At 41.9% G+C, this 19,182-nt stretch overlaps 1 protein-coding gene and 1 long non-coding RNA gene across 2 annotated transcripts in view; one reads left to right on the top strand and one right to left on the bottom strand.

Moving 5' to 3' along the window:
- Positions 1-19,095, top strand: LOC133749716 (uncharacterized). Its single transcript, XR_009864610.1, has 4 exons — positions 1-478; positions 582-661; positions 18,050-18,167; positions 18,859-19,095. It is a non-coding gene; the product is annotated as an uncharacterized LOC133749716 (long non-coding RNA).
- The window catches only part of PON2 (paraoxonase 2), a 31,588-nt gene continuing 19,951 nt past the window's right edge, over positions 7,546-19,182 (bottom strand). Inside the window, exons 4-9 of the mRNA XM_062179014.1 lie at positions 15,271-15,436; positions 14,628-14,754; positions 12,260-12,460; positions 9,640-9,721; positions 8,780-8,908; positions 7,546-8,174 (exon numbers count right to left, since the gene is read on the bottom strand). Of these exons, the coding sequence (XP_062034998.1) occupies positions 8,016-8,174; positions 8,780-8,908; positions 9,640-9,721; positions 12,260-12,460; positions 14,628-14,754; positions 15,271-15,436 (864 nt within the window). The 3' untranslated portion in view covers positions 7,546-8,015. The remainder of the gene's footprint in view (positions 8,175-8,779; positions 8,909-9,639; positions 9,722-12,259; positions 12,461-14,627; positions 14,755-15,270; positions 15,437-19,182) is intronic.

The raw sequence follows: 19,182 nt of genomic DNA, 5'->3' as shown, positions 1-19,182 counted from the left end.
CCTCCGGGACGCACCCGCGTCTGAGCGCACCTTGACGCGTGAAGTTCAAGGGGAACTAGATGCGCCGGCTGCTGCTTCTTCCTCCAGGCTCAAGTTTCAGTCTCCTTCGGGTCTTGTTCCCTAGGCGGCGGCTCTGCCAAGAGCTCACCTGCGGGCGCACGGGTGGAGGAAGCGGGCTCCAACCACCCAGACAATTGCACCCAGCTCCTCCAAGGAGCTGAGCCCGAGGCCCCAGAGCTGGAGTTCAGGAACTCTGGCAGGGTCTGAGCCCTGAGAACTGCTCCGAGCGCCTGGGAGGGGGGAGATAAGGGTCGCGAAGAGCTGTAACTCCTTCCCCAAGGCGGGTCCCCAGAACGCCATGCGCTACCCGGAGTGCGGAACGTGGTGGCTGTCGCGTTCGGGCTGTTGAGGAGGGGGATTGATGGATGTCAGTGGTTGCCCCAGGAGTGGATGGGATGATGGAAAACCCGAAGAGAAGGTAAGGAAATAGGACCGGTGGAGAGGAGCAGGGTGGGGCACAGAAAGGTGGCTTCCTCGCCTGCTGGGGCTTTCAAAACGCCCTCCTGTTCTCCTTCTTGCAGGTTCTCACTTCAGGGCGAGGAGTGCGCGTCCCTCTTTCCTGATGAAGACCAGGTTGGAGGGGAGGACAGGCAAGAGGGGGGTAAGATTTGAAGAGTTTGGACAAAGTGGCGTCTTTAAGCATGGCTTATTTTTATTTCCCAGCAGTAAGAAGTGACCCCATTAATTGCAACTGAGTAAATATTGGGTGAGAAATCAAGATTTTTCCAGACGGGGATATTAAGAAAAGGTGGTCCCTGACACATGGGATGCAAAATGATAGGAGGAATACATAATTATGGAATGAGTAATGAAACAACTTCCATGTGCTTACATGTTAAATGTTTTAGTTCTAAAAACAGCCTTTGAAGTGGGTAACATTAACTCACCTTTATAGATGTGAAAATTGAGCACAGAGTGGTTAGGTGACGTATCCCAGGTCACACAACTCATAAGTGACAGTGTCAGATGGTCCGACTCCAAAGTCTGTGGCCTTAACCATTTTGTCTCTGTTGAGATACAGAAGGGCCGCACTAGCAGAATCCTGTAGCGCCCAGCCTTGTACAGATAAGACAGTTCTTTTTAAGATGACAAGTTTTAACAGGTGCAAGCATAGGAGGAACTGAATGTTGTATCAAGGACTTCGTGGGAGGAGAGTTTGCAGAGTTGGGGACTGTGGTGGTGTGGAGGGTTTGAGATTCAGGGTGCCTGATTTTGGATCCAGTCTGGAATGTTCTCAACTTTCTTAAGCTACAGATTCCTCTTCCGTGAGACAATGTGTCTCTTGGGTGTCAAGCATATAAAGATCAAATCTGAACCTCCACTTGAGATTGTAGGTTCCTTTTGGGTACAGACCCCATCCCATTGATGATTGTGTCTTCCAGTGACATCCATAGGACTTTGTACTTACTAGTGGCTCAATAAATGTTAAGATAGTTGGATGCCAACTATGGACTTGGGAGAAAGAAAAATAGGAAGAATGAAAAGAAATGGAACGGATGTATGATGGAGTAGGAGTAATTGTATTATAAGCTAAACATTTCTTACAAGCATACCTTCTCACATTGTGGATTGGTAAAACCGTTGTTTAAGCAACTGCAGTCCCATTTAGAGTAAGAATAACAACAAGGAGGCCAGCAACCTCATACCCCCTGGCTCTGGGCCACTGTTGGTTGTTGTGTCCACATGGTTGACCCAAGAAGATTCTTCTCTCTGGTTCAACGTGAATTAAATCCTTCCCTCAGAACTGCACCTGAGACCAAAGCTTTTTGTCATGTGTTGTTGAAGTGCCTCTAAGGACAGATCTGAGTTTGCAGAACAACAGATCATAGTATGATAAACATTTATGTGTAACAGACTTGGGTTTGAGTTTTGAGCTGGCTGTATCAATCATCTGGCACCGAGGTTCTATGTACAGGGACTTGTATAGCCACATCGAGATCTAATCTTTGAAAGTAACTAATGTTCAACAAGCGAAGAAACTATGGCAGTAGGCTCAGTTGGCCTGGTCAACAGACCATGGAATACATCAGTGTCATTAGAGGGGGTTTGTTGTGAGTGAAAGAGCAGGACAGATGTACTCCTAAGTTCCAGTTCCAATAGAAGTCACCTATCACCCCTGGGCCATCATTTTCTTGGGGGCTATTCAAAGAGCTATTAGGAACCAAATAAGGTAGAATATGGCTGAGCAAAGGTAGTACCATATGTCTGCTTAGTCCAACAAATGATAATCAAAATTTCTCTCAGGGATATGGACTATACATAAGGTGTAGTCTCACTGTAGAAAATGCAAGTGAATGCCATATTAGACACAGGTGTGTAGATATGGAAACAAGACATGCACTGATGAACAGTCACTTCTACAGCAGAAGATTGGGGTCGTGGAGAGTGGGGTGGTCAGTGAGCATGGAAGAAGCCACCTATGATGTTTAGAATTTTTAAACCACATGTCTTGCTCCCATGTATAATTATAAAATGTTCTATGCAAAAAGGTCTTATCAGTAAATTTTTTACAGAAAGAGGTCATGATGGGGGATAGCAAAACATCGAAAGGTATGATTGTATCTGAAAAGGCTGTTCTCCAAGAAGAGCTTATGAAATAGAGCAGTCGGAGTCATGATCCCAAGCCACAGGGCCCAGTGTCTGAAATCTGGGTACAGACAACTCCGTGCCATTGATATGTGTCTTGTGCTGCCTGGTGGAGAAAACAGGCTAGGTGACCACAGATTTGTGTTGTTGTGTGAGTATGATATACAGGGTACTTCACACAGTTCATGGAAAATGGAATTAAAAGATAAATTCATTCAGTGCAAAAAATGTTCAGAATTCCTGCATAGGGTTTCCATAATACATGTGTTCTATGAACTTTTGGATGACCTCTTGTATACATGGATCTCAAAATTTGGGGCACCAAAATAGTCATCTTTTAATTCCATTTCCCATGAACTTTGTGAAGCCCCTTGGTACATGAATTTAAGTTTACTGTCCGGTTTTGCTCTGAGGATACATATGATATTGGAGTTTCATGGTGAATGTCTGACACAGTTTTCATTACTTCCTGCAACCAATGCAGAAGGTCTGACTCCGCCCAGTGCAGCCCTTTATGTGCTGGGGGTCACCTGTGCTGCTATCCTGTATCACTGCTAAGTAAGGGTACTTAGCAGGAAGGAGCAACAGGGCCTAGCCAGTCTCACGTTCACAATTTAGGTGTGAAGTGAATGGGGGGAGTTTCAAGGGGTCATCTTTTGCCAGGAAGGACCCTTCTGGACTGATCCCCCACTTCAGTTCATCAGAAAACCCTTCATCAGTATCTTGTAGCCCTTCCGTGTCTCTGAGTTGAATTATACCTCCATGCAGATCCAACATATTAAGTTACTTAACTCAACATGAGCTTACCAGATTGTGTGGCCAAGATGAGTGAGTTAGGCCGAAGAAAGGTGGTGAGGCCCACAGAAGGGGGGCAGAGCACCAATGCCCCCGAACAGCAGCGCGATCGGTGCAATGTGACTAGAGCAGAGGCTGTTGAATTGCGGCAGGTGTGAGAGTTTGTGAAAACAGACGGCCGGCCCTACTCCCAGGGTTGCTTGATTTGCTAGGTCTGGGGTGGGGCTTGAGGGCTCTCACAAGTTCGCGGGTGAAGATGAGTCTGCTGGTCCAAGGACCACAGTTTGAGAACCACTGCGGACAAAAGAGCCAGTGAAGAGGATAGCAAAAACTGAATCTAGAGAGGAAGCCAGGGCTTGTAGACCAAGACATCTACATTATACCCTAGAGGCACCGGGAACTCACAGGAAGTGATGTGACTCAGTAGATGTTTTAGAAATGACACTGGACAAAGATGAGGATGGGTTATGGAGGGGTGGAGGGCCTGCCTATCCTACAGCCTGGGACATGGTTGGAGTCCTGTCTTAGGGTAGTCTGAGTGAGACGTGTGATGGGGATCGGGGAAGCTCTGGGATCAAACTGTGTGGACCTGAGATGTATTTATGTGGGAGGACTGCGGATAGGGACAGCTACATACGGGCAGAGGCATGGTGAAGGAGACACAGAAAGAAGGGAGGTGTGTGGCCTCGGAGAACGAGCCTGGTAGAGAGGGCTAGATGCATGGGTCTAGGAGACCACAGAGGACGGATATGAAGAGAAAAACAAAGGAGTCTGTTTAAACTGGGACTTCCATTTGACAGTACAGGAGACATTTTTGAGTTTTCTTCCAAGTAGAGGGACAGAGTCATGTTTGTTATGATAATTTTCAGGTTCGGAGTCAAGTACATGCAATACATTTATTTATTGCTACGTTAGCCCTTGCTTAAGAAAAGTCAGAGTGATGTCTCCTGCGCTCAGTACTCCATGTGATAGGGGCAGGTGAGTTGCATGATTTTGAAACTTTAAAAACGTCCATAAAGCCTTCTGCTCTGCTGAGAGGTGTCGTTTTCTTGTGCTTTCAAACCTATCTGGAATTACATAACTAGATTTACAGTTATGCCCTGAAAAGGTAATCCCATCTTTTACACATGAAGAACTCCTGGATATTTCCATGAAGAAGACCAACATCTTCAAAGGAAAAAAAAAAAGAAGAAAGTTCACAGAAAAACAAATATAAAACTCCCCAACTCTCTGAAAGTGTGATTAAACTCGTAACAACAAAGTTAGAGTTAAAACACATTGGAAGAAAAAGTTTTGAAAAGGAGGAGCAGAAAGCTAAGAAAGAACCTCTGGGTTTCTCCCAACCATCCTTCTATCATACCCAGAAACCATTTTGTAGAAAGCTGTGGAGTAATGACAACTACAAGTAGCCAAAGTGAGATGGGAGTGGGTGGTGTAGTGGAGGTGCTGTGACTGCATTGCTTTGTCCAGGGGACACTCACTCCTCTGTAGGCTGTGACTCCAGGACAGGAGGCCAGAGAAGCAATCAGCCTTAGATGAGCTGTAATTAATGCATACTCCATACACAAAGTAAGACTGTATTATCTCATATATTTAAGTTTCCTTGTTCCCTCTGTTGAGTATTCACATTTACATTTACCTGTTTTAAGAGAGCTGAGGTTTTATAAACCAAAAGGATATTTATTGGCATTGAACAGGGTCTCACAAACACACACATACATACACACACAAACACACACATACACCTGTAAAACCCACATCCACCTAGTGGTAGCAAAGCCTAGTTACAATTCTGGTTGGTTTTTTTTGTTGTCGTTGTTTTTTGTTTTTAATTTTTTTTTTTTGACAGGCAGAGAGTTAGAGAGAGAAAGGTCTTCCTTTTTCTGTTGGTTCACCCCCCAAGTGGCCGCTACGGCCAGCGTGCTGCGCCTATCTGAAGCCAGGAGCCAGGTGCTTCCTCCTGGTCTCCCATGCAGGTACAGGGCCCAAGCACCTGGGCTGTGCTCCACTGCCTTCCCGGGCTAGAGCAGAGAGCTGGACTGGAAGAAGAACAACTGGGACAGAACTGGCGCCCCAACCGGGACTAGAACCCGGGTACAGGCGCTGCAGGTGGAGGATTAGCCTAGTGAGCCGTGGTGCTGGCCTGGTTATTTTCAGTGATGACCTTTTAATGAGCAACTCAATGCATGATCACAGAGGTATCACCATAAATGCACAATATATTTATTGTTTGATAAAATAGAATCCCACATGGTCCATAGATGCCAGAAAACCAGAATTTAAAAAGCTTTTTTCTATTTCTGAGATAAATAATGCAAGTGCTTATGATATTTAGTGTTAGCTAAGTAAAACTTCTAACACAATAGAAACCAAATTTACTTTATGTCCACTGTATTCTGATATTTTGTATGAATGTAGCTTTTTTAAATAATTTTTTTATTTGACAGAGAGAGCTAGACAGTGAGAGAGAGAGAGAGACAGAGAAAAAGGTCTTCCTTCCATTGGTTCACCCCCCAAATGGCCGCCACGGCTGGAGCTATGCCAATCTGAAGCCAGGAGCCAGGTGCTTCCTCCTGGTCTCCCATGCGGGCGCAGGAGCCCAAGCTCTCAGGCCATCCTCCACTGCCTTCCCGGGCCACAGCAGAGAGCTGGACTGGAAGAGGAGCAACTGGGACTAGAACCTGGCGCCCATATGGGATGCGGGCGCCGCAGGCGGAGGATTAGCCTAGTGCGCCATGGCGCCGGCCCTGAATGTAGCTTTTTAAATATCATAATCTTCTAAAATCTAAAACATATGTATCTTAGTTTCTGATCCCTAGGTGAACATTATTTAATCTTGCTTTATTCATCTTTTCCCATAGATAATTGGAACATTTAAAAAAGTAATTAATTTAGTAAGAAATATATCCAGGACATAATTTAAAAGACTGAGAGATACACACAAAGAGCCTTCCTATCTGCTGGTTCACCCCCCAGATGCCCACAGTAGCCAGAGCTGGGCTATGCTGAAGCCTGAGAGCCAGCAACTCAGCTTGGGGGGCTCATGTGGGTTGCAGGGGTCCAAACACTTGAGCCATCACCTGCTGCCTTCCAGAGTACATATCAGCAGGAAGATGGAACAAGGAGCAGAGGGTACTTGAACTTAGCCCCCCCCGCCCCATATAGAATGTGGGCATCCCAAGTGGCATGTTAACCACTGTGCCAAATGCCCACCCTATCTACTACGTTATTAGCAGATTATTTGAAAATGTAAAAACAATGGGAAGAGGCCAAGTTAAGAACATTTACATTTACAAGCCATTAACTGATTCATCTAAAAGCAGAACTCAAACTGGTACCTAAAAAAACAGCAGGAAGTACATACATCAGAACAAAGTAAATAAGAGATACTCATTTCTGTGGAGTAGCTTCAGGTAGAAGTTAACAGTACAGGCTGTGGCCCCAGAAACAGGTTGATATCTGCACCTTCCTACATGTGTCACCTTGAATATCTGTGAAATAGCAACAGTGATGTGTCACTATTACTCCCTCAAGCTGAAATCGGCATTAAATGAGATAAGAAGTGTAACACTGTTAGTGTGTTGCTGGGCATATTGCAATTAACTGACAAATATTTTGATGACCATACTAAAGATGGAAAAAAGTATGGAAGTGAAGTAAAGGGCTTTGATAAAGGACAGTGGTAAGAAATGCAGGAAAGTCCCTCGGGAGCTGAAATGTGTGGGAAACAATTCCTCTGGAGAGAGGCACGCTTGGCGGCTGCGCATTGCTGCTGCTCAAGTGTGTGACCTTGGAGAACCCGCCCCACAACTCCTGGCTTCAGCTCACAGCTCTGGACAATGACCTCCCAGCTCCTGTGTATCCTCAAGGGGTTCCCACTGCGGACTGGAAGTACTGGGACTCGCCATGTGAATCCGGAATTCTAGTGGCCGTATCAAATCAAAATTCTCATTCTGTTTTATATGCAAGTAAACAGCCCATTCACATCCGGTTTTCACTGTGAGATGTCAACATGGCCATGCCCACTACAGCAGGGAAACCCCAGGAGGGAGCAGCCACTTTCCCATCCCCCTGAGAACGTGCCTTGAGAAACACGGACAAACCTTGGATTTCAGTCACACTTTAATACTCGTATAGCTCGACGCTTTAGTAGTAAACAAAGGTGTAAGTACAAAACATCTAACGATGCTATCAGTAGTTCTGAATAGTCACAGTGGTCACAGTGCTGGCACTGAGGCTACATACCTCACCCTGTTTCAGTGGAACCCAGGTTTTGGCAGTTGGGAGACAAGGGTGAGGTTTACTTTGTACCAAGGGTATGCACTTTATTGGAAAGCAGTCTTTCTTTCTCTCTCCCTTGCTTCATATAGTTTTTTTTAAAAAAACTGTTCATTTTCCTTTTATGTTAAAAGTGCTAAAAGAACTAGAGGGGCCTCTCCTTCCTGAAATAAAGTTAAGTTTACATGCCTTAAATTTCTCCATCAGTGTTGCTGGTTAAATTCCCTCAGAATTAGAAATTCATTGACAATTAATTGTTAAGAGAAGTTATAACACCTGCACTTCAGAAGTATAGTTTAGAGTTCACAGTACAGAGCTCTGTGGTATAAAGTGCCTATGAGAAGCTTCCCATCATATATGGAGGCCACAGAACTCCCCTGGAGAACAGATCCGTTGTTGGCATAAACTGTGGTCACTGTAGGCTTCTCAGATAGAATGTTCTGGATGCGGAGAACCTATTCAGGAGACACAGTGTATTAGTATAGAACTACTATGTACCATACCACTCAATCGCCAGTAATCCCCGGCTCCCACCATGACACAATGACTAAAAGAACAGAGTGCGGAAAGCAGATACTGATCTTTTTAGTGTTTAAATTAAAGTACTTTTTAAAACCTTCAAAGGAAGTACTTTCTTAAACCATCTAGTTATTGTCTACCAACACAAGATTTAGTGTTATTACAGCAATTCACCATTAATAAAAATGCTTCACATGAATGTGCCTACTTTTGCACTACTTCCACATGAACAAAGATCATCTCATGAGCTGACAATAAACGAGATGTTTTAAAATTGTCAGTTTATCATACAAGGGCAAATGTCTATAAAAACACCTTTTGACTAGTTTCTATGGTAATTAAATACATCAAGAGATTACCTAAAAAAAGTACTTGAACAGTGTAACATTCAGACAATTATTGGCTTAAAGCAATTACAAAACCACTACATAAGTTTGCTGTATTATTGGTTTAAAAGAATTAAATGAGTTGTCCCTCTGGCAGTTTGTTACTTCAAAAGGACTTGGATAATTGAAGTTGAAAGGCTATAAACATAACAAACCTCTGACGAGGGAGGATTGTTGGGGTCATACACATAGACCTTCTGGCCATTTGGGTGGCAGCCTGCCCAGATGTCCCCCGAGGAAGGATCGACAGATAAATTATCCACCAATGTATCCAACTGGAGTACCTTTCAAATGAAAAAAAATGTCAGTGACATGAGAAGCTTGATTAAATAATTTAACGTCAACCTTTCCCGCTCCAGTGCATGAAGAGGAGTTACACGTATCTCCTTACCGCCTCCCCTCTAACACCAATATGGTTTAAAATAAATTTAATAAACTGGTTAGGAGCTACTTTCCATCTTTGCTGAAATTAAGAAAGTTGGGGTGATAATCAATCTCTTTAAAAAATGGACTACTTCTATCTTAAAAGATGCACAATGATCAGTAAGCTCACAGAACTCAATCAAAGCAAGATGGAAAATTCCTAATCAACCTAAGATACGTGTTGTCGAGCAGGAAGAATATAATAATAGTGAATGGTGTGGAGCCCAATTTCTGCCTTCATTTATTATTGAAAGAACTGACAACGTGCATAAATCTTCATTTGAGAATTCATCTATTAGTCTTTTCAATTGTGAAAATTCTTATTGGAATTCATTGGTGCCATCAATACTTCATGGAATGGGCCCTGAATCAGAAGCAAATTTCACTTCCAACCTGCTGCTGCATGTAATCATGGTTGGTCCTTGTGACCGCTGGGAACAACAGATTTTCTAGTTGTAGGGATGTCTTATTTTAAAACTGAGAATAGCTAGTCTAGCTCCCAGATTCTGTTCTAAGTATGGTATTGCTATAATATAGTACAACTCTAATTGCAAAACATATTATTGTCTATGTATAAAAATAAATATTTTACCTTCAGTTGAGTCAAATTCATATTAGAGTGTTTATCCAAAACATGAATTTCATGAGCCAATATGTCAGCAACATAGATATACCTTTGCAAAAAGGACACATTGGTTAGAGCTCCATGCCAATATAAGCTTCATTAAGACAGTATGAAAGAGTGAGTCTAAATAACCTCCCAAGAAGTTAATCAATGATGGGCCCCTAAGGAATGCTTGATAAAGGTCAGTTTTTATTTAAAAGGCAAACTCTCAAAATCAATTCAGTGGCACTACAACAATTATGAAATTTTTATTTTTCCAAAAGGTTTTATAAGGAGAAATAATGTAGGGCATCATTTTTAATACAAAGTCCATGCTATCTGCCACTGAGGTGAAAATAAAACACTGTTTGGCTTCATAAGGGAAGCTTTTATACCCCATGTTGTCATTTGGTATTTCGAAGTGTTACATATGTTTAGAAATATGTAGTATGGGACACATTTTATTAAAATATTTATTAATGTTAATAATAAAATGATATGTGGAGAATTTTAGTAAGAGATATTCAGAACAATCTATGTACATCTAAGGGGAGGAGCCAAATAATGGGCTACTTTATGGTCATTTTACTCAGTGAATTGACAGACAGTTATTCTAGTGAGCAATTATGTGGAAAGTCACAAATTCAGTATTGTGGCAGATATAAACACCAAGAAGACGCAGGCTCTCTCATAATTTTACAGCGTGTTGGGCTGATCAGACTGGTCATACTCATTCAACTTCTAAGGCAGCAGGATCAGAACTATGAGAAATTATTCAGGTCTACAGACTACTGAAATATCTTACACCCAAGTCCACAGAGAGGCTCACCAAGGGGGAGGCAGTGGATATGGAAGCAGACATTCAATCTGAGGATGTGCGCACAAAGCACTTCTGGGAAGAGAAAAGCTCATGAGGCATAGGGGCAAGAATGTGGGAGAAATGTTGGCAAAATATACTGAGTTTTCTGTTTAAAGCTTGGAAAGTTATGGGAGCAATAGAAAATGCTGGTTGGAGTGGATTAAAGAAAGTCCAACTCTTTAGCCTGCTTTGATTTGATAGGCAGTTGGAGTCCACTGAATTTTTAGAGTAGCAAAGTGACATAATAACAAAGGGTCATTTCAGTTCAACAGTGCGCGAGCACTGGGATTGTGCCTCGCCACTGTGCTGGGCGTGAGGCATCAAAGCTAAAGACAGAAGTCCCACTTTTGGGAGTCCTCATAGGCTAGAGGATTACAGATGGACAGAATTGGCTGGAGCACTAAAATGGAAGTAGACTGAAAACAAGTCAGAATAAAGCCTCACACTGTAGCCAGAGAGGATGGGTGCTAACCTAGGCAGGTGGCCGCGGGAAAGGGGGTGGCAGAGAGGGAAGGAGGCGCAGGCAGCACCAACACTGCTTGCCCCCTGTGTGTCTAGGAAAGGTAAAAGAGAAGGAGTTAAGGCTGAACCCCCTTTTCATGGTCACTAGTTTTTAAATTTTACTTACACTTTATTTTTTAGCCTAGGTGATTGGAAAGTGTCACTCTTCTAATGGAAATATGAAAGTCAGAGAGAAAAATGGATTTGGCTGGAGAAGTCAGATCATGTTAGAGACGAGTTAAATGAAATGATTCTACATTCATCTTGTGTAATCAACAAAAAAGGGGAAAATGCATCATGAAAATAAAGACATTTAGTTGTAAAGGAATGCCAAATTTATCGCATGTTACATTTGCAGTGGTTTAAATTGTTCAGTGTGCTAAGGTAGAAGAGAAAGAGAATAAGGAATTTAATATCCTTCCATATAGGTTCTGATGGCATATACAGAAATAATGAGATCATTTTAGAGGACAATCTGGCAGTACCTGCTGACGTTAACATTTAAAGCTAACACTGTTTGAGCAGGTGGTTCTATTTCTGGGGGTTTGGTCTACAGAAATAATCTGTACAAATGTGCAGAGGTGGGACACATGACAGCGATTAGCCAGTGCCCTGACTGGGATTTGAACCCCGGTCAGCATAAGTCCAAAATCTGCATGTTTAACCATCATGCTATAATGTTCTCATGAGGGAGTTTTTCATTTAAGATATTTAAACAAGTTCCACTGGTGAGCAAGAAGTCATTTAAAATGGTTTTTATGTAGAAAAAAAATCTGCAAATCTGCATATCCATCAATGGAGAATTGGTTAAATTAGTTTAACATAGTCTTTACAATGGAATAACATGTAGCCAATAAAAACAATAATGACTTTCTTTAAAGGAAACCCTTAAACTGATATTTTAATATGTACACATAAATGGGGTCCTATTTTTATTAAAATTTATATTTATAAAATTAAACTTGACAATGATGCATACCAAAATTTATATATTATAAATAAATATGTTTCCATATATATTTACACATAACATGAAATACATAATGCATACAAATATACATTATTATGTAAATACTTCTATATATAATGAGTGTATATACTCATTTATGTATATGTTTATATCTGTTTGTTAATTATATACCAAAAATGTCAAGACAACCATTGTCACATCACATTCAGAAAAGCAATGTAAGGACTTTGGACAGCATCACAATTTAGGAGAAATGAAGATATGCTGAAGAGTCCTACTTTTTATCAGGTGAAATATTGATCCCATTTGCTGAATCAAATCCGTCTGCTACCACTTTAACTTCATTTGGACTGTAGTAAATCACATTGGCCCAGTGCAAGTTCAAGTATGTTTCCAAATACTTTAAGAACGGATCTGAGAAGTAGTGGTCATTGGTGGCATAGAAATGTGCTGGGCCGACGGCTATGACATCATTCACACTGAAAGAAAACACAGGAGAGAAAATAAAAACCTTACACTGCAAATTTATATTCATTAAATAAAAGTTAAAAAAAAAAAACAAAAAACAAAACAACAAAAAAACCCTTGTGTATCCATAGGGCTTACACAACATGTGCTTTACATTTTGAGCAAGAGATTATTTTTAGGAAAAGATGTTCTAAAATCACACAGCTATAGTTGTATGAAATACACTACAATAATGTTTGTAAGAGAACAATTTTGTATAGTACCAGCTAGTTTGAAGACAGGTTGCTTAGCAATTATGGCAGGATTTTTATCACAAAAGAAAAGAGAACTTGGTGCCAAAAGGGTGTGTTTCTTTTGACAGCCAGCCATTGTAGGATTTAACGATTAGACATAAGGACAGAGCTGGCCACAGTATAGAGCCAGGGGTAGCCTGACAGCCTGGTGAGGTGGCCAGGCCATCAATAACATTTACTTAGCTTCCTTTTACTCAGTGGATGGACTTTTGCTGAGTTGCCTGCATAGTGATTAGTCAAGCTCAGGCCGACTGTTCAATTTCTAACTGCCTCCCAAAGCTGACATGCCCAGAATGAACAGGCACTCAATAAACCTGCAGAGGACTGGATGATGAAGTTGCCTAAGATCAGTGCTGCAGGTGAGAGATGGATATGCTAAAAACAATTACATGTTTAAAGCCTGTTAGGCAAGGGTGTTATTAAATTTAAATTCCAATTACCCTATGCAAAAAATTCTGAAAGAGCTGCTTTCTCCTCTGTTAAATAAAAAATGCAGGGTTGCTCTCGGGTGGGGGGTGTCTCCTTGGCTCTGAAAGAGCTCCGTATAAAGCAGAGGCTCCCTGAGTGGTGGACTCGCGCCCGTGGATTAGGAAGGGCATTTCTGGAAGAATGATTGGGAGCTACATGCTTACACCCTAGAAGGGGAAGTAGAAATTAGAAGTATCCATCACATTTAAACTAAAAGCAGCAGTAGGCTAACGCACACTGAGCTGGGAGGGTGCACACGATTCGCTATTAGCCACATCACTCATAGGCCTTATGTTCTTGCGTAGTAGTGACCCACTGCCAGCGTGAATGCCTGATTCTAGAAGGCCATTCTCTTATAGGGGAGGCACATAGTCACCATTAATCCTGTGAAAGCATTCTGTAAATTCCCATACAAAGATACAAACCCCAGATGATAAAACAGGCCACTCTTCCTTGGCAGGTCAGGGATTCTGAACTGGGTGTGGAGTCAGCTAAGAGGGAGAGTGATAGCAGACAAAATGGTGCAGCTTGACTTCTACTCCAAGATACTTAAAAATATCACCCTGTGGTCCAGTATTTAGGCATTTCTCTAGGGAGTCCTCACAGAACACTGGTTATTATTATATGAAAAAAAAATTTTTTTTGACAGGCAGAGTGGATAGTGAGAGAGAGAGACAGAGAGAAAGGTCTTCCTTTTTGCTGTTGGTTCACCCTCCAATGGCCGCTGTGGCCAGCGCATTGTGCTGATCCGAAGCCAGGAGCCAGGCGCTTCTCCTGGTCTCCCATGCGGGTGCAGGGCCCAAGCACTTGGGCCATCCTCCACTGCCTTCCTGGCCCATTGCAGAGAGCTGGCCTGGAAGAGGGGCAACCAGGACAGACTCCGGCGCCCCAACTGGAACTAGAACCTGGTGTGCCGGCGCTGCAAGGCAGAGGATTAGCCTGTTAAGCTATTACTTTACTGTATGCATGAAAGAAAGTTTCATGGTATGGAATTGTCCAAGTGTCAAGTCAGTGCTGAGAAAGTTTCAGATTTGGGAACATTTCAGATTTCAGATTCTCATATTTGGAGTACAAATACACACACACACACAGGGGTAGAGAGAGAGAGAGAGAGAGAGAGAGAGAGAGAGAGAGAGAAGCTCTTGCATTATGTGCTACTTTAAAATATTCATGGCTTTATTAAAAATAGTATCTTGGTGAAAAAAATTTGAAATTTTATACATGAAAGATCTTCAAAACATTCATAGAAATGAGTATTATGAAAAAGTATGTATGGATTTCAAATATTTTTACACATTTTGGAGAACCTTCTATATATTAGATCTTACATGTTAGCTAATAAAAGGAAAAGGGCCACTCAGCATGGGAATATTTTTAAATGCCTGAGATACACAGGAGAATGAAGTAGAGGAAGAACCTTGGAAGCAGCTCATGTCTGATTGTTTTCAGGTGCAACAGAGAATTTTCTTCTTCTTCAAATTTAAAAATTTCCACTGTATTCTTGAATTCCGGGTGGTTTACAACAAAGAGATAAATTGTGTCATCTAAAGAAGTGAAAGAACCAAGTTAATTTACAAGACACCATGGCACCTCTGGGCAAACACTGACATTTAAATGCTACAGGCAAGGCAGGGTGGACTGTGTCAGCCCTGAGGTGACCTAGCAGCCATTCTTGTCTCCATCTTCCCCGGCGACAACTCTTTGGTGTTATTTCTGATCACTGGTCTCCTGACCTTTAAGACAGAGCATTTCCCACTGCCTGGACTGAAGTCATGTATAATCTGTTTACAGTTTTAAGTAAAAAATATAGCTGTTTTCCCATGTGATGATCACAGCTTTATGAAAAGGTTATGAAACCTAAACATTCAGGTGCTGTTAGAAATTTCAAAAGGTGACTTACTGCTAGCTGAAGAGGCAAACAGACAACCTGTTTGCATGAAAATGGAAGTAATTCATGAGCTAATTGTTCTTCTCTTCCTATACAAATAACCAATCTATTCTCCACAGTCATTTGGGAGTCATTATACGCTTCCCCATGTTGGCAGCTCTTTAGTTCTTACCATCATCTATGAAAGTGCTGATGCCGTGTGGATTGAATGAAGCCAAGTCAAACCCGCGGCTGATTCTAAGCTCCAGTGCCCTCGGCCTTTCTTCTTTGAGATCCATCATTAGTATTCCTCCAGGCTTATCTGGCGCAAAGCTGTGGAGTCCTGGACACTTCAGACCCTTTCCAAAACAGTGACAAAAGACAGATATAAAGGCTTACGTATTTTTATAGCCCAAAGTGGACACTATACATGGATTGAGGATGATGGCATAAAGCCAAGAAGACAACAGAAAAAACAGAGCTCGAAGGCTGAACGCTGAGGAATAACTGATCTTGTCGAGCTGAAACATAAGATGAAGGGTTCAGGTTAGGGAGTGTGGTGGGCTGGGACATTCCCAGCAGAGCTGAGGGTGGGGACACCTAAGTTCACACGTGGACGGTGGAAATCCTGAGGCCCAAGCCTGCATGCTGTTTCCACAGTGCTACAAGTCTCGGTCAATATCAGTCAGCGCTCCCTTCTTACCGCACCCTCATATCCAATCCATCAGCAAAGCCTGCTGACTCTTCCTGGACCATATATCCCTTCCTAAGGCTGTGTCCTCACCACTTCCTCCACGATTCGACACCAGTCTCCGCACTGGCCTTACCGCTTCTGTCTTTTCCTGCATGCTGCCCGGTCTTGCCTCAGAATCCAGATGTCAGATTATATCACACCCCTGATCAAAACCCTCCATCACCTTCAGATTCCCAGGAAAATGTTTTACAAGGACCTAACAGCCACGTGTGACCCGCCCTTTTCTGCACCCTCCCCCTGCCCCTGCCACATCCCAGCCACCCCATTCCTCTGCCCTATGTCCTGTGACTGTTCCTCATCTGGACCCCCTGATGTTCTTCAACAAACGGACCATGGTCTTGCCTCAGGGCTTTTACAGTGTTTTCTGCCCAGGAATGCTTTCCCTCTGAGATCTAGGGCTCCTTCCCTCAAATTCCTTATATTTTTTTCCCAACGTCCCTGTCTCACTGAGACCAACCCTGATCAAAATTCCCACTTACCCTGTTCTCCTTAATGATGGTATATAGATTTTTTCTATTACCCTTACTGCAGGGGCACCTCAAAAAACTCAAGGAAAAATATATCAAAAGGTAAGTTTATTTTAATGCCAAAAGAATTTGAAAACCATGCGGTTTTTGCATAATATGTTCTTTCATGAACTTTTTGAAGATTCCCTCATATATGGGACATTCATTGGGTATACTGAATGGAACACTTTATTTTGGTTTTTCTTAGTGCAGAGGGATGCCACTCAGTTTGATGCGTTCATTCTGAATCCATTAACTTCACCTCACTCTCCTGTTAGTTCTAATCTATGCAGTTACAAAAACAGATGAGCAAATTATCTAAAACTAATGGCAGTTTTGCCTCTTTCCTCTGCTTCACATTTAGTTTTTCTTGCGTTTTAGGTTGTTAAACTCCAGCAGATTACTGATGGTTTTTGCCAGGCATTTTCTAACTTTGTGAACATTAATGGGCCTGCCCCCCAAATTTTACCACTAGGAATGATGTTTGTTGCAAGTTCCATCTCTGCTTAGAGGTTTCAATTAGGAATGAGTACTGACTTCTATTTAATGCATTTTGGGAACTCACTGAGATCTAGATCTTTTGTCTTTTGAATTAGTCAAGCAACATATTATCTATCTATCTAGCAATCAAATGTTTTATCTGCCAATTGATCTATCAATCAAGTTCAAGTAAGTTTTATTTGAATGCACTACCTTATTCAGTTTTCTAATACAATGCAGTCATTGTTTATATACATTTAGTGGGCAATAAAAAAAGTCTCACTTTATGCACAAAATTGGACACAACCAGAAATCCCTCCAATTTAAAAAACCTACCTATAATTGCATAATTTGAATGCTGGCAGTCCTGGTGAGCAGAATAAGCTGGAATTGTGCTGTTGCTACATAGCAGTGCCTTCTATTGTTAATAATCTCCATTTATAATCAGAGTCCCAAAACAATAATCTACACAGGAAGATATCCCAGATGGTGGTAACTAGACATGGTTATGTTAAATCTTCCTACTATTTAAATATTTCTCCTCATTTAAAAATTGATTGTAGTAAAATAGATATAACATGAAACTCATCATCTTCACCCTTTTAAAGTGTGCAGCTCAGTAGTGTTAAGTACACTCACACATTGCTGTTTAAATTTTATATTCTATCAATCTCTCTTAAAGTCTAATGTTAATTTTGAGGTGACCCTCACCCCGTAACTATGGGACAGGAAGCATTTGATGAGCCAAAATTCCAGGAAGATCAAACGGCCCTCATGATATATGAACTGTTTCTTTAGAAGGGAGAGCGGTTTGGGAAGTGTAAACAAACAACAGTGGTAAAGTAGGAATTTTCTAAATTTATCCCCCTCCAAAGTCACATAACCAAGAAAGGATAATATTTTAAAAAGAAACAGAAATTCTGTTGACGTGGCTGCAAGATCATTGTGACTGTAATATGTCCCACTGTGAAAATGATTGCAGGTTTTGTGCTTGGAGACCACTATAGTTTGAATATGATTTGGCTCCTGAATTCGTGCAGACATTTAAATCCCAAAGTCTTGACTTGGTAATGCTGGCAGGGCAGAGATTTGATTCATGTATGGTGTTTAGGAGAGAGGCCTAGTGGGAAATCCTTAAGTCATGGGGGAAGTGCCCTCAGGGGGTAGCTCTTGAGAGGAGTCACTGTATCAGCCTGACTCAGGCTAACTAGTCTCTCTGCCTCTGCTTCCAGCCTCACTATGGGATTCTTTGGCCACACATACTCCATCATTGTCATCCTCCAGCCTCATCAGATGGCTGAACCAGAGGTGCCTCCCTGATCTTGGACCGTGATCTTCCAAAACCATGAGGTGAAATAACCCCCCTTCTTTCATGAGTATCGTGTCCAGTATTTTCATTATAGTGATGGAAAGCACCCTCATTCATACAGAGACCTCACCCTTCCCACTTCAGAATTTTTGGGGGCACACAGGATCTTGAAATAGGTGAGTTCTGAATTATACAAGTCTCCAAGAATATGTTTGCAAAAAACAAACAAAAAGCCAGTGTGTTAGCCGTCACAAAGCACACCAGCATTATTCTGGATGTTTGCATCTTAGTTATGAACCATTCTGACTGGCAGTCCCATTGTTTTGTTCTAGGCCTACAGACAGGTGCACATGCATGTGATTTAAGCAAACCCAGAGTCTTAGAGTAATTATCCCATTATTCATTCTGTACAGGCAATTAAATGAAACTTTTCTTTTAAAACTATATTTTAAATGTTAAATATAAATATTAGTGTTTTTGTCAAAGCCCATGGTACTTCTTTTTTCCCTCATGGTAATAACCAGTTGCTCTCAGTATTTCATATAAAAGCCATCAAGAAGCGTGGCCTAACCTCATTCTCTTCCAAGCTGAGCCCTCTCACCTTCTCATAAATCTGACAACTACTTCAGTAGTGTTGCGACTTTCTTCTAAAGCATCTCCACGTTTTTCACATCCTTCCTGAATCTTGGGGACTGAAATACTGGCTACTTACAGGGAGCGATCTGATTACAGGCAGTCTTCCAAGTCATGTACTTCTTCCTGAAGAAGAACTGGACCCAGAAAGAGGCCTAGGACTCTCACCGATGCGCAAGCCAGAAAGGTGAGTGGTCAGAGCCTCTTCATCTGCCCGCTCACCTGAATTCTCAACTAGCACTGATTTGGTGCAGACCGGCATCATCAATTTTAAATGTTTTCTATTGTATACCCAGAAAGGATATTATTTTTCAGCTTATAAGAATTGAAGTCAGAATAAAGGGTATAAATACAATCACTTGATGACTTTCTAGTTATGATAAATATTTAGAGGGTGAAAGAAAGAAAGAAAAGGCATTGGCC

The sequence above is a fragment of the Lepus europaeus genome, chromosome 20, assembly GCF_033115175.1.
Source record: "Lepus europaeus isolate LE1 chromosome 20, mLepTim1.pri, whole genome shotgun sequence".
NCBI classification, from domain to species: Eukaryota; Metazoa; Chordata; class Mammalia; order Lagomorpha; family Leporidae; genus Lepus; species Lepus europaeus.
The sequence above is the reverse complement of the archived record's forward strand: the minus strand, read 5'-3'. Positions and strand labels throughout refer to the sequence as shown.